Genomic DNA, 14630 nt, shown 5'->3' on the forward strand with positions numbered 1-14630 from the left:
ATTCAAGTTTTAACATAATTAAAGATCATTGACTGCGACTATTCCTTTACCTTCCCTGTGCTCCCCGAAAGAAGGGCAGAGGGCCCAGATGACACAGGACGGAGGCCAGGGAGACTCCATCCACCTTACGTTTGGGCATATAGAAATCTATATAGAGCTGCTGCCATAAAAATAAATGCACGAAAAAACATGGCAACCATGTAAAACAGAAGGGAACAAAGCAGATAAAGACAGACGAATGATCTATTGTGGAAGATGTTGCACTAAGTAAACAGAAAAACAAATGCTTTATTTTATCAAACACATTAAACAGAACATGAAGTTTATGAAATGAGATTAAAGATGAGATGATAGGATAGTAAAAAGGAGAACAGAATGATTGTGAAGCTGGGAAAGAAGATGAGGACTGAACAACATGCAGAGACTGAGTACCAGAAAGGACGTGGAGTTAGTGAAAGGAAGGGCACGCTTGAAAACTTACACACGATGCAGAGGAGGAAGACAAGGGAATAAGAGCAACGTAAAATGAAGGATATGGCCTGCAGAAGATGGGTTTTCAACACGTGGATAATTGATATCCCTAAGGTAGAGAATAAAACAAAAGGAAATTTTGAAAAGGCTCAATGATCTAATAGAAGAGAACTTTCCTAAAATAAAAGAAGATTGGAATTTAATGGAAAAAGACAAAACTCAGAATGATGAAGACTGAGATGTATTCAAGTAAATGGCAGAAGAATAGCATTCAAAACAAAGGGGGCCATGTGAAAAAGAGAGAGATGACTCCTACCTCACACTGCACACAAAAATCATGTCTGAGTGGATTGGAAGGTCACACAGGAGAAAACTTTATGACCTGGGGGAGGCAAAGATTTATGAAACAGGAACCAGAAAGCACTGACCATGAAGTACCATTGATAAATTGGTCTGTCCATTAACTTTTCTTTTTCAGGGACAGAAATTTTGTTTCTGATCATTCCTCCATTGGAAGCCTGTCTAGTGCCAATGCGGCAGGCCGAATCCAGCAGCTTCATTTGTCAGAAGATTTAAGCCCTCGGGAAATACAAGAAAATACTTTCTCTCTTCAAGCAGGTATTTATATCATATTATTATGTTTTATTATTTGATATTGTTTAACCTTGTATTATTCTATTATAAAATTATAATGATAATATTAATTAGGCCCAATTTATAACTTAAAAAATGTGAAGTTAAATCCATGTGGATGCCTGAAACTTCTTGGTACCATTGTTGGACTTGCAGGTTAAGGACACCCCAAACTTTCCTCTGCTTGCCAAGTTCTGTGGCCTAATCTGTTAGCCCTTTAAAGTAGTTCATACTCAGATTATAAGGGTTAACTTGGATAATATATTTAAAGTATGCCCTATTTATCTGACCATTGTTGATGTACATTGAGCACGTGCTCCACACCGGGCACATGTTGGGTATGGGGCTGACGGTGCCTGCCCCCCCTCCCCCACCTCCATGCACAGCGGGGTGCATTGGGGGTGCCCCACAGGCTGCCGTGGGGTGTGCATGCATGTGAGCTACATGAAGAGGAGAGGTACCAGCCAGCACAACTCAAGTGCCTTTCTCCCAGAGACGTGCCAGAAGGAAAATTAGTGTTTTTTGAGGGATGGCTCTGCCAACAAAATTCTCTGAGGCAGGGAGCAAGAGTGCTGATGTGCAAGTGCCGCCATGGCCACGACAGACACGGCATTTGGTGGTTTTCGTTGCAGCCTGCTGTGCGGCCCTCACGGAACTGGTGCTTGACGACACCAACGCCCACCAGGTGGTTCAGGTGAGAGGGCGGGGTGCCAGGACCTGTCACGATGGAGGGAGCCCACCTCAGGTGACACCTGTATCCTGGAACATGGCTTAAAAATATTGTAATATGTCTTATTTAACATGTAGAATTCCATTTTATATTCTTGTCCTTCCTCTTTCAACTCAGCTTAAAAAGAACTGCCATGTAGGTAACTGATGGTGTTTATTCCCTATATTATGTGCAGTCTATTTCATTTTCTTTATCTTTTTTTTTAAAGCTATTCTGAATTGTTTTAATTTAATTGTTTTAATTCCTATGGCACATAGGACACCATGAGTTAAGGATAGCAGTCACTTTAAGAGGACATGAAGTTATTCAGCTAGAGGTGATTGAAACACACCAAACAAAATATTTATTGTCAGGAAACTGATTTCACAAAGCACACAAAGCATAATTCATTAACCAATTCACTACATATACAGTCATATGTGTGTGTGTGTGTGTGTGTGTGTGTGTGTGTGTATACACACATTTGTATACAACCCTTGTATGTGTTTCTATTATAAAAGTTATTTCCTGCTTGTTGAATTTTACAGAGAAAACTTTTTTTTTGTTCAATACATCAACTTAAAAATGCATAAATTCATAAAGTTAGTAAAGGGTCAGGTCAGCAGTGATCAGAGTCCCTGGGGAAGCTCAGCAGGTCAGGGTGGCTGCTGAGGCAGGCGGAGGCTCAGTCCTGTTATCGTCGCTTGCTGTCTTGGCCTCTAGAAAAATATTTAGCCTAAGTTCTGACTTTGTCATGTATAAAACAAGGAAATTATAGACTAATTCACAGAACAGCTCTGAAGACTAAATGTAGTAAGGCAGGTAAAGCTCTTCACAGTTATAATATAAATGCCCACATAGAGTAGAATTCAGTAAATTATGTATTTAATAGATAATAAAAAATGTAGCAATAAGGTAATACTTTTTGTTCATTCCTCCATGTCTGTATTTGTATTAGAATAAGGCTAGAAAGATGTTAACCGTTTATACAAATAACTTTCATTTTTTAAAAATCTCTTATTTTTCTCTTATTTTTCTATTTTCTTTTCTATACTAGTTTATCTACATGTATTATTTAATTAACAAAACAATAAAGGGAGAAATATTTCATAATTAGATATTTAAAATGCAAAATATAAAGACATTTGGATCCCTTTACTCTGCCTCTTTTTTTGCCCCCTACTCTTTGTTTTTAAAGTATTTAAATCACTTTTAATTGATATACTTTGTTATTTATAATCTTTAACGACAGTTGAGATTTTACGATGTGGTTATAGTCTTTGATGTTTAAAAGTAATACACTGATATTTTTACTATTGTCCTGTAATATTTACTCCTGATTCCATAATTATACTAACATTTCTTCTTTAATATTTTAAAATTGTTCCTTCCTTCTTTATGCTGTGTATCTCCCTGGCATTGTGGCTGGTCACTGATAACATGGCATCTTTATTCTTCCAGGAAAATGGTATATATACAATAGCAAAATTAATTTTACGAAATAAACAAAAGAATGCAGCAAAAACTAATCTATTACAGGTAATAAACATATCCATTATTCTTTAATATCAAGTTACTGGAATCTGGGGAAATTTTGGTAATATAATCTATGATTTTTAGAATTTTTAGGTTAGCACTGGTCCCCTCTACTGACCAAGAGGGAAAAATATCTGGTGAGGGAGGCTGGCATGGAAACAAATGCTGTTAAAACAATGTAGAAGGCTTAACAGTAGTTTCTCCGTAGGGTATTAGGTGATTTTATTTAGATATTTCTTTGCTTATCTGTTAAGTTCTATGTTTTAAAAACATTGCTTGTGTATCAGAAAATAATACTAAGGGGAAAATTATGTGCCATCTTTAAGCACGGACCACAGTCAGTAGCATTTCACCTTTACAAAGGCAAACCTGTAAAATGGATCTTGATGGATGAGATGGTGCTGGTCAGGTGAGTAAAGGGATAGATGTGGACACCCATGACATCTGCTCCAGGGCGGACGGGCATCCGCATAGGGAGAAGAGCGTGGACAAAGCATGGGAGCCTGGCAGCTTAGAGTGTGCTTAGGCTGCTCAGGGAGGTGGGTGTGGGGTGTGGGGCAGAGGGAGTGCCTTAGGACAGCGGTCCCCAACCTTTTTGGCACCAGAGACTGGTTTTGTGGAAGACACGTTTTCCATGGATGGGGGCGGGGGTGGGGGCAGAGTTCAGGCAGTAATGTGGGCGATGGGGAGCAACGGGGAGCGGCAGATGAAGCTTTGCTCGCTCACCTGCCGCTCACCTCCTGCTGTGCAGCCCAGTTCCTAACAGGCCACGGACTGGTACCGGTCCATGGCCCAGGTGTTGGGGACCCCTGCCTTAGGAGATGAGGCCTGGAAGGTAAGAAGGGGCCACATTATGCAGGGTCCTATGTGCTTTTTTGAGGAGTGGACACCAGGGGGCAAGTGTCCCCAAAGACATTGGCATGATAAAATCAATTTAAAGTAAGCCTTTGCAGTAGCTGCAGCTTATCTTTTTTTCAAGTCGTTAGAACAGGAAGTAAAAAACAATGTTTGCCTTCAATCTGATTTAAGAGCTTTCAGCCAGAATGATGGTCAAACCTAGCAGGGAATTTTTGGTGGTATCTGTGGGCTGGCAGGCAGAGATTTTGGAGGGCTACCACTGAGAACACACAGGCGTGGGACTTACTTCTCTAGTACAGCACTGATGCATGACACTGTGCTGGAACATGGTCAAGTACACTCCCTCCTGTGCATGCATTCTGTTAAGCCGGTAGAGGCTTTTAAAGAATATGTATGGAAATTCTTTCGAGGCACATGCATGTTCCTCACTTCTCACAGTCTCCACTGCTTTCTCACCAGTCTCCTTCATGTGGTCTTGTTATCTGCCTGGCTTCTCCAGACAGTTTTGTTTGTGACCCTTCTATATTCAGATCACTAATTTTATGAAATGATTCCAGATTCGAATTCAGCAGACCCTGGTCACTCCAGTGGTGGCCTATTGTACAGGTACAGCTGCAAGCCTGGGGCTCTCTCTTTTTTCTCAGCACTGCAAAACGTCCAGTGTTTATTTTTCTTTGTTAAAGTCTCACAGGCCTCTTTCTGAGTGTTCTCAGGAGTTACTGTAGATGGTTCTATCTGGGGAATGCTTTAGACCTTACTCAAGAGACCAATTTGTCAAGTTTGAGTCCAGTGTGCCTGTGGCTATTTTTATATGTCATTATTTCTAGTGTTTATTTTCTCACAGAAACTATATAAATATTGAGGCATACATAGCAGGCTAGAAAGAAAATAAACCTTGAGCTCCTGGAAATCTTGGGACATTTGGTTTTCTCGGTGTAGGGGTTTTATTTCTTGTCTCTCTGCTCCTTCTGTACTTTCTAGAAAGGAACTAATGACAGGCACTGAGTGAAACAAGGCCCAGATCCCTAGCCTTCCACAACGCAAATGCTTTTTAAACATGAGAACCGGTCCAGGTGTTGATGTTGTCTGCTTTCAGTTACAAGCTGTGGCTCCCACAGAGACCAGCCACACTCACCAAAAAGCCACGTTAATGTTCACTTCATGATCATGCTATCCTGAAAATGTTTTACTTTGTTGAGCTACCATTTGAGAATCACATATCCTTTTATTTCCAGTGTTATGCGTTCAGAGCCTTGAGGTTTCTCTTCAGTATGGAAAGAAACAGACCACTCTTTAAAAGGTATGAGCTTAGAGAAATTTAAGTGACCAGTGATCATTAGTCAGCTGTTTTCACGTACCTGATTTAGATGCAAACAGTAAGAGAAGAAAGAGTCAGTATGCAAAACATGTGTCTTCAGATTTCTTAAAATCCACAGATAATACTGAGCAGCCCTAGTGATATCTTAACACTGAAAATTCACAAAATGATGAGGAAAGCACATGAATCACATCAACACAACTCTTAATTACATGTAACTGCTATGGGTTTTAGTTTTTCTCTCTTTTTTAAGACATTAACATTTTTAATGGATGAAATAAAAATATGTGCTTGTTGTTGCCGATTCAGAAATGTCCAGAGTTGATCTAGTCATTTCCTTTTAATCAATAGAATAGAAAGTATTTGTCTGGATGTCCTTAACAGGATAGGAACCCATTTGAAGGGGAGGAGGCTGGATGTTCCTGGATCAGAAGGTTGTGTGGTGAGCATGACAGAAAAACCACCACCTTGGGAAGCAGAGAGCGGTTACCTACAGGTGTGGTCTGCGCGCCGTAGAGGTGGCAGGTTAGCCAAATCATAGGCCCAAGTTCTTAATAGAATTTTATTCATAAGGCAAAATAGAAATAAAATCTTGAGTTAATATACCATCTTTTGTTCAGAAGAATGGGGCATTTTATGTTTTTATTTTATTTCTATATAGCAGTTGAATTTAGGGGAAGAAAAGGAACTATTCGTTATTCATTATAACCTTTCATTTCAAGGCCCTAAATCATCCACATCAGTGGACTTAAAGATTTTAATAAACCTAAACCCTTGAAGCCAGTAGCTTGGAAATGATGCATAAATCTCTTCATTTTTTTAATTCACCTGTATTTTAATTTTATTTTCATGAAGACTAAATCAAATAGTATTTGTGAAAGTGCTCTGTGCACAATAAACACCCAATAAACATTCATTCCTAGTATGTTTAATACTACACCCCCAAATGTCTTACAAATAAGATTTTTGTAAAATCTGTATCATATCTTATTGTAGCAAAAAACATATAACGTGACATCTACCCTCTTAAATTTTTGTGTGCAGTACAGTGTTCTTAACTATAAGCACAGTGTCATACAGTAGATCTCTGGAACTTTCCTTTCCAGTTGTTTTCCCTTACCTCTTAAGAACTGTGTCTCTAGTTTATTTTCGTGAGATAAGTTGGTGAGTATTTTCCCCCATTTGTTGGACAGTGTATTTAATGTAATTAACCGATAAGTGAGCCAGGTCCAAAAGGGAAGGAACGGGCCAGAGTTTCCAACTCCTATAGGAAGTATGTGTGTGTATTTTTCTCTGTAGACTTTTCCCCACCGACTTGTTTGAGATCTTCATTGACATAGGACATTATGTTCGTGATATCAGTGCTTATGAAGAATTAGTATCAAAGTTGAATTTATTAGTGGTAAGTCTTGAGCTTTAAATATTTTGTCAGGCTGCTATGCAGTTAGGATGCATGTATCATAGCAACCCATTTCCTTTTCATTTTTTGGTTAGGAGGATGAACTGAAGCAAATTGCTGAAAATATTGAAAGCATTAATCAGAATAAAGCTCCTTCGAAATATATAGGCAACTATGCAGTTTTGGATCATCTTGGAAGTGGAGCTTTTGGCTGTGTTTACAAGGTGACCTTGCCCTTGAACAACATTTCCGATGTTCCCAAACAAACTGCATGTCTCCCTGCACACCCACACAAGTGAATTGGAGCCCTTGTCAGTGAACAAATAGATATAAAAATTAGAATGACTGTTTCTGTCCAACAGATAGCTGCACTGATGTTGTCTTACCTTAGCTCTCAGCTCTAGAAATTGGTCACTGACCTTCTAAGACAAAAGCTGTCACTAATCTCTCATACAAATAGTCAAAATGGCTTGTCTAAATGTATGACACATTCTCCAAGTTCACACCAGTGTTTCTGTATTTACCCAGTAAAATCCTATGAAATATTGCAGACTGATCCAGAATATACCAATTTTTTTGAGGTGAGCTTAGTGTAAATACAAATTTACTTTTTAAAGATGTATGACTTATTTAGATGACTTGGCTTAATCATGTGACCTTATTAATCTAATCACTTTCTTCCCCTCTCTACTCCCAAACCATTCTTTTTTTTTTTTTTTTTGTCTCCTTTATTTTAGGTTAGAAAGCGTAGTGGTCAAAATCTTTTAGCAATGAAAGAAGTCAATTTACATAACCCAGCATTTGGAAAGGATAAAAAAGATCGAGACAGCAGTGTAAGGAATATTGTTTCTGAATTAACCATAATTAAAGAGCAGGTAAATGCTTTTGTTTATGAAGACGGTTTCCTTAAATAAATGTCATCAAAAAAAGTAGAGTTCATGTGCTGTTCTTGTCCATGCTGTGTTAAGAACTGGTTCTGTTTAATATAATTGGCATTGAGGTGATATCAATCACCAAGTTTTCTCCTAAGGCTTGACACTGAACCATAGATATAACTATATCAGGGCCAGGGATGCAGAACAATTGAGTTCACAGCACAGAGAGTATTATATATGAGAAAGCATATTCGTTTCCTTCTTATTATATTGTAGAATATTTGGTTACTTTGTTACATGCATAAGAGTATGACTAAGACTTCCCTGACTTTTGTCAAATGGAACCAAGTTGTTAACATTCCTCAAATATGGCTTATGTAATCTAAAATGTGAATTTTCAAGATGGGTTATTATTTATTGACATGAGCAAAACATTCTAACATAATGTTCACAACTCATGTATCATTATGAAGGTTTGTTTCAAGAGAAAGAATAAACGTGTCAGAGAGAAATGGGAATTCTTTTTGTGATCAAAGAACACATTGGTTTCTTATAAAGCTTTCTTTATTTATACATTCATTATGAATACTGTTCATCTATAACTCCTGGGGAGACCTATCAGTTCACGGCTCTTTGTTTTCAAATAGTTAAATTTGCATAGCATCTGTGCTGGGACATAAAGAACCATAAATATGATGATCTTTATTCATTGAAATCTCTAGTTCCACTCCAATTTATAATTTACAGTAAATATCATTAATAGGTTGTTTTATAGTTGACTTTTATGTACAAAGAGATTAGGTTTTGAAAAGTTAGTGTTGCTCATGTTCCAACACTCTAGCCGTGGGCAGTGTGCTGTTTCACAGCACAAGGTTAGAGCATGGCTTTTGCCCTAGGCTGGTCTAGTATCTTCATTTGAACCCAAATCTGGATGTCGTCCTGGCCAGTGAGCTAGGTCCAGAATATGGTTCTATTGCTTACCTAGTTCCATATTGTTTAAAATCTGCTGGCCATTTGCTAGTTGATGAGGTAGACTATTGGTTTTAGTATATTTTCTAAGAAAAGAAAGTGTCAGGGTGGGGCCATATAAGAGGCCTCTGCTTGAACTTTGAGGGAGCTCAAAATTGTAGAACTGTGCTTGCACCATGGGCTTAAACCAAGGAAAGGACAATAAATTGAGGTCAAAAAGGAGGAGGTAATGGCAGACAGAAGTGAGAGAAATGGGACTAGAAAGGGAGAGTGTATTTGTTAATATTAAGACTAAGCTGCAGTAACAAAGAAGCCCCAAAGTGCGTGGGCTTGAAGGAGAGATCTCACCGTGCAATGGGCTTTGTCTTCCTGTCAGTCCAGGGTGTGGTGCTCTGCTCCATGAGGTCACACGGGGATGCCCACTCCTCCTCTCCCGTTGCAGCTGCCGAGGCACATTTATATCCGCTGGTGCACCCGGCGTTTTGGGTTCAGACACAGGATTCCCCTCACACTCCACTGGGGAAAACTGAGTGATGAGCCCCTTGAAGCTGCGAGAGAGGCTGAGAGGTGTGATCTGTGGTGGGGAAGCACGTCCTGCTACAAGTCGATGGACTGGAGGAGTGTGAGAGCAGGTTTTTGGTGGACAGCCAGTGGATTCTCCTTCAAAAGAAGGCAAGAAGAAAGGCCAGAAAGAGATGCAAGCCATTTATGATGTACCAATGACTATTCTGAGATAAAACAAATTTCAGTTTATGTAGAAACTCAAATTGTAAATAAACAACCACAAAAATTTAGTATTCTTGTAGAAAATTATTATGTTATTAAAAAAATAGAATTTCCATGTTACTTTCTGAGGTAAACTATGCCAAAGAGAAATTGTACTGGACACTTTTTGTTGAGGTATAATTGACATATGACTGCATATTAGTTTCAGGTGTACAACATGATGATTCAGTATTTGTATGTATTGTGACATGATCACCACAGTAAGTCCAGTTGACATCTATCACACGTAGTTACACATTTTTTCCTTGTGATAAGAACTTTTAGATGGCAAGGAAGACCTTATTCAGGACCACTGCAATAGAAGTCAAACTATTAGAGCAGAGGAGAGAGATTGAACTCAACTCTGAACACAACAGGGATGGCTGGGGATTTACAACCAAAAGGCAGGGCTAGGGGGGTCAAAGGATGGAAAGTTACTAAGAGGAATTTGGTTAGTTATCAGGTTGGGGGAAGAAAAACTTGATTAGATAACAAAGATGGGGGGATGAGGAACTTGATTGGATATCCAGAGGGCAGAGATGCTCACTAAACTGGCTTAGCAGGATTCTTGCTGAAACCAGGCAGGCCAAGGAGGAGGCCTGGTCGAGAGGAGGACTCCGAGGAGCCTGACCTAAGTTTGTTCAAGGAGGGAGCCCTTGGCAATTACTATTATAATTTTAATGGAGTTAATAACTCTTAGATTATTTCAGTTTCAAACTGATAATTTTGGAGAGCATAGAAAGACACCACGCGTGTAAATAGATACAAACAGTGTATATAAACATTTAAGTGTCAGGGGGAGGGTAAGAGCATAGGTATATGTGTTCAAAATTAATTGCTTCATTTCAGTTTTCTCCTCTATGCAATCTGTGTGTGATGTTGGAACAGGAAGTGTTAAATTAATTCTTAAGATAGCTTCCAGTTCTACAGTCCTCTAATTTAGTTAAATTAGGTGATAAAGCACAATCAGTTTTCAATTTTATTTGGTAAGGCTATATGGGAGATTGCTATTTTCAGAACAGTTTTGTGAGTAGCAAATAAAAAGAATCCTGAAAAATTAGATGATATCTTGAAATGCTTTGTTTTATAAATAAATATAAATATGATGATTTCTTTGTTGTTTTCAAGTATGAAATCCAACTAAATTGTCTGCGAACACAAGTTTACATTTTGAAGTAGTATAATGTTTGTTATTTATTTTCTTATAGCTTTATCATCCCAATGTTGTACGCTATTACAAAACATTTCTGGAAAGTAAGTGTGATTTTCCATGATATTTCTAATAATGTATCTATGTTACTTACATATTTTTATTTTAGAATGTCACAAAATAAGCTTAGTCAACTATTTTCTCTACCTTTTTTGTTGTCTATATGACAGTGGATGACATTGTGCATCACTTTCTTGAGCAGTGAAACACTGATAATCAATGATCAAAAGATACTTACAAAATTCTTAGATCCCTATATATAAGACTGCATGAACAAACCAAAATAATAATTATTGCTATTTTCGTATACAAAAAGCCCATAGTAGGATCAGGAGAAAAGAAAACTAAAGGTTAGTAGCTTCTTTAAGAAAAATTTAAAAGTTTTTATTAAATCAGATGACATTTTCCACCCCCCAAATAAATTGGGTCTAGGTTTTTTGAGATTTCTTTTTCTTCAAGTTCAGGTAATTGCCACAAGGTGGCGATGGAGCCCTGACTGATTCTGCGTCATCATTGGGATGATGGAATACGGAATCAAATCTTGAGGTGAAACCAAACTCAGTCACTTGTTTTAAAAAAAATAGGACATTTGACTGAAGTAATATACATATTAATAGACCTTTATGTGCTTCACCTGTGAAATTTCAAAATAAATCTCCTTTAAAGGGGCTTCCTTGCTGCCTCTTTATCAGTGCTATTGTTATGCAAACCTGTTGTGTACTTTGGCATGTTATGATTTTACCCATCTCCCTTCCTCTGGTTGACTCAGAGGAACTCAGTGCTGAAACTGTTCAGTAAATCCTGCCCCCTTGGCCATTTGTTCTTGATATTAGAATAATTTCCCATAATTTAGTGCATATCCCATCATAAAGAGACCTGGACTAGCTTCTGACTTGTACTGAAGTAACACAACTTGTCTTAATTTAAAAACAAAATAACCTGACTTCTTCCAAAAAGAATTGGCAGTGGCTTAAAAATACATAAAATAAGATAAAATAGATTAAGAAATCATGATAAAAGGTGAGAAAATTAATGCTAGAGGCAAGGTTAATACATACAGTAAATATTTCTTGGGATTATGAAGAATTGGAAACAATATAAATGTCAATCTTTAGGAGAATGATTAAATTTATGATACATCTGTATTGTGGAATACTATGTAACCAACAGAAAGAATGGCGTGGGTCTGTGTGTACTGACGAACATATAAGAATGTTGAATGAAAAAAGTATAAGTTGCAGAATATGAATGGTGTGGCTTCATTTTTGTAAATGTTGTATATATACATATTTTACATACATCCAAAACATTACAGAAGATACATATCACATACTGTTGTTAATAGCTTCATATTGACTTTGGAGGAGAAAGTAGAATTTACTTCTGTTTCTTGCATTCAAAGCAAAGAGACAAACCCAGTCAGTTATGTGAGGTTCCTGGGATCCATGAGCTGAAATCTGGAGAAGGCCAGCTTTCTCAGCTCTTGAGCTGGCATCACAGAAACTTCTGTCATGGGTGGTATATCCAGTGGGGTCATTGCTAAACCACGGTATGATTTCATTGTAAAATACTGTAAGGTAAATCTACGAGACTGAAGAACAGTGCAGTTTAATGTCTGAATGTCTGGCTTGATTTAAGGGTAAATTTTAGACCATTGAGAGGAAAGCTGGGTTTACCTGTTCTTCAAGGAATCCTCCATGACTTGGGATCATTTACTTGCTCTCTTTGGTGCCTCTCACCCCTTCCACATCCTGGTGTACATAGAAAATGATAAAATTTGCCAGCGTAAACTTATGCTAGGAGGTTGCCTGTAGCTCAAAGAGACTGTTGCTGGGCTCCAGTTGTCCCCAAGACCCCCTCACCCCCAGCCCCTCCAGAGCTGATTGGGTCCATGTCTCTAACTCTTTTGTGTTGTGCCCTCAACACCCATTGGGAAACTTGGATTCTAATTCATAATTTTTTTCAAAATGTCTATATTGAATTTATTTCTATTACCTTTTCTTGTTTTTTATATAGATGATAGGTTGTATATAGTTATGGAGCTTATAGAAGGGGCCCCTCTTGGAGAGCATTTCAGTTCTTTGAAGGAAAAACAACATCATTTTGCTGAAGAGAGACTATGGAAAATATTTATACAGGTATCTTTTATCTTCATTAACTTTTTCTATGAAACAGTAAAGTTCTGAGCTGATTTCCTAGAGTTGTGTGTAGCGGTCATGAGTGGCTGTCTATCTGTATATATCGGGGAAATAACATTTGTTTGTTCTTTGCTGTTTGAAGCTGTGCCTAGCTCTTCGGTACTTACATAAGGAGAAGAGGATCATCCATAGAGACCTGACGCCAAACAACATTATGTTGGGGGATAAGGACAGAGTAACAGTTAGTAAGTATAAAAATCTGAAAATTTTCAACTTGAGAGTCTCTGAATATTATTCTAGGACAGAGTTGTTCGATAGAACTTTCTGCACTGAATGGCGTGTTCTCTGTCTACACTGTCTGGTATGGCAGCCACTGGCCACATGTGGCTATCAGGCACTTGAAACGTGTCTGATAGCCTGTGTGCCTGAGGATATGAATTTTAAATTCTATCAAATTTTAGTTAATTTAAATATCCCTATGTGACTATTGGATACTGTATTGGACAGTGACTAGTGTAGTTCTTGATGACTGAGTTGTATTTTGCCTGTATGAGAGAATAAAATACTCTTAGGTTGCTTGGGCATTTAATTCCTAAATCAATGGTTTCTAGGTTTTTTTCCTTTCTGTAGAACACTTCTTCGTCAACAAAGCCTTTTAGAACCACCACATGAGCACATTGTTGAACTATTTTAATATAGTCTGTGACATATGGGTGACAAATGTACATATCAAGGGCTGTAAAAATTCCAGCCATTTGTATACTTCAACATTTTCACTTTTTATCACAATATTTTCAACTGTACCAGGTAAGTTGTCTAATTCTTAATCATAACTTAAAATGAACTTTTTAGCTTAGAGCGATATGTTAGCTTTCTCCTGCCCTCTTCACTCACGAACACTTAAGTTACTCTCATGGACTATTAATGGTTTGCCAACTGCAAGTAGGGAGACATCTCTAAATCAGTGGTCTGCAAATATTTGTGATCATGAAATTCCATTAGTAAATTCTTTTGATAGTACACTGCCAGTATATCAATATGTATGCTTATTTATGAATTCTGTACACATATCACTGTATAATTATTCTATAGTACATACAGTCAACAGAAATAAAATATAAAGGGGTACATTAAAATTCAGAATAGGGGTTTTGATATTTTTCACCCCACCCCCACCCGCCAGTGGATTGCCTTAGGCACACAGCTTTGGAGGCCACTGCCCTAAATTTTATTGATGTGAAAGACATTTGACAACGTTTTAAAGCTGAGTCTCTTAGTTTTGGAAGAATCTGATTCCTCATGAAGGCAATTCCAAATGTACACATTTACCCATAACCACATCCTCAGTAACAACGATTAGATTCACTGTCCAGATTTTTTAAAGTAGAACATGTTATATCAGTTTAAAAAATAAAAAAAATATCCTAAAACAGAAGTTTTATTGATAACCTTCAATGCAAAGTTACTTGGAAATATTTCAAGCCAGCGCTTTGTGAAATGTAAGATGAGACCAAATAATTGTGACTCTTCATCTCAGACACACATTTGCTTAATCATTAGAAATTAATCATAATTTTGTTCATCATAAGCTTTTTACTTTTTATAAATTACACTTGTGTTTCCTTAAGAATATTTACTATTTATATGCTTGTAGATATTTTAATTTATAAGTTAATAAGGATTATTATAAATTGTGTGTTTGAATTTCATAGCAAACAGTATATATACTTTTAAATAGTATTAAACAGA

The 14630-nt window shown here is 37.5% G+C and overlaps 1 protein-coding gene across 1 annotated transcript in view; it reads left to right on the top strand.

Annotated features, from left to right (window-relative positions):
• NEK10 (NIMA related kinase 10) overlaps window positions 1-14630 on the top strand; it is a 302206-nt gene that overhangs the window by 73449 nt on the left and 214127 nt on the right. Inside the window, exons 14-24 of the mRNA XM_057555449.1 lie at window positions 950-1089; window positions 1737-1798; window positions 3275-3352; window positions 5443-5507; window positions 5910-6050; window positions 6825-6927; window positions 7020-7148; window positions 7662-7799; window positions 10742-10787; window positions 12760-12881; window positions 13024-13126. Of these exons, the coding sequence (XP_057411432.1) occupies window positions 950-1089; window positions 1737-1798; window positions 3275-3352; window positions 5443-5507; window positions 5910-6050; window positions 6825-6927; window positions 7020-7148; window positions 7662-7799; window positions 10742-10787; window positions 12760-12881; window positions 13024-13126 (1127 nt within the window). The remainder of the gene's footprint in view (window positions 1-949; window positions 1090-1736; window positions 1799-3274; window positions 3353-5442; window positions 5508-5909; window positions 6051-6824; window positions 6928-7019; window positions 7149-7661; window positions 7800-10741; window positions 10788-12759; window positions 12882-13023; window positions 13127-14630) is intronic.

Source organism: Balaenoptera acutorostrata, chromosome 10 (genome assembly GCF_949987535.1).
Source record: "Balaenoptera acutorostrata chromosome 10, mBalAcu1.1, whole genome shotgun sequence".
Lineage (NCBI taxonomy): Eukaryota > Metazoa > Chordata > Mammalia > Artiodactyla > Balaenopteridae > Balaenoptera > Balaenoptera acutorostrata.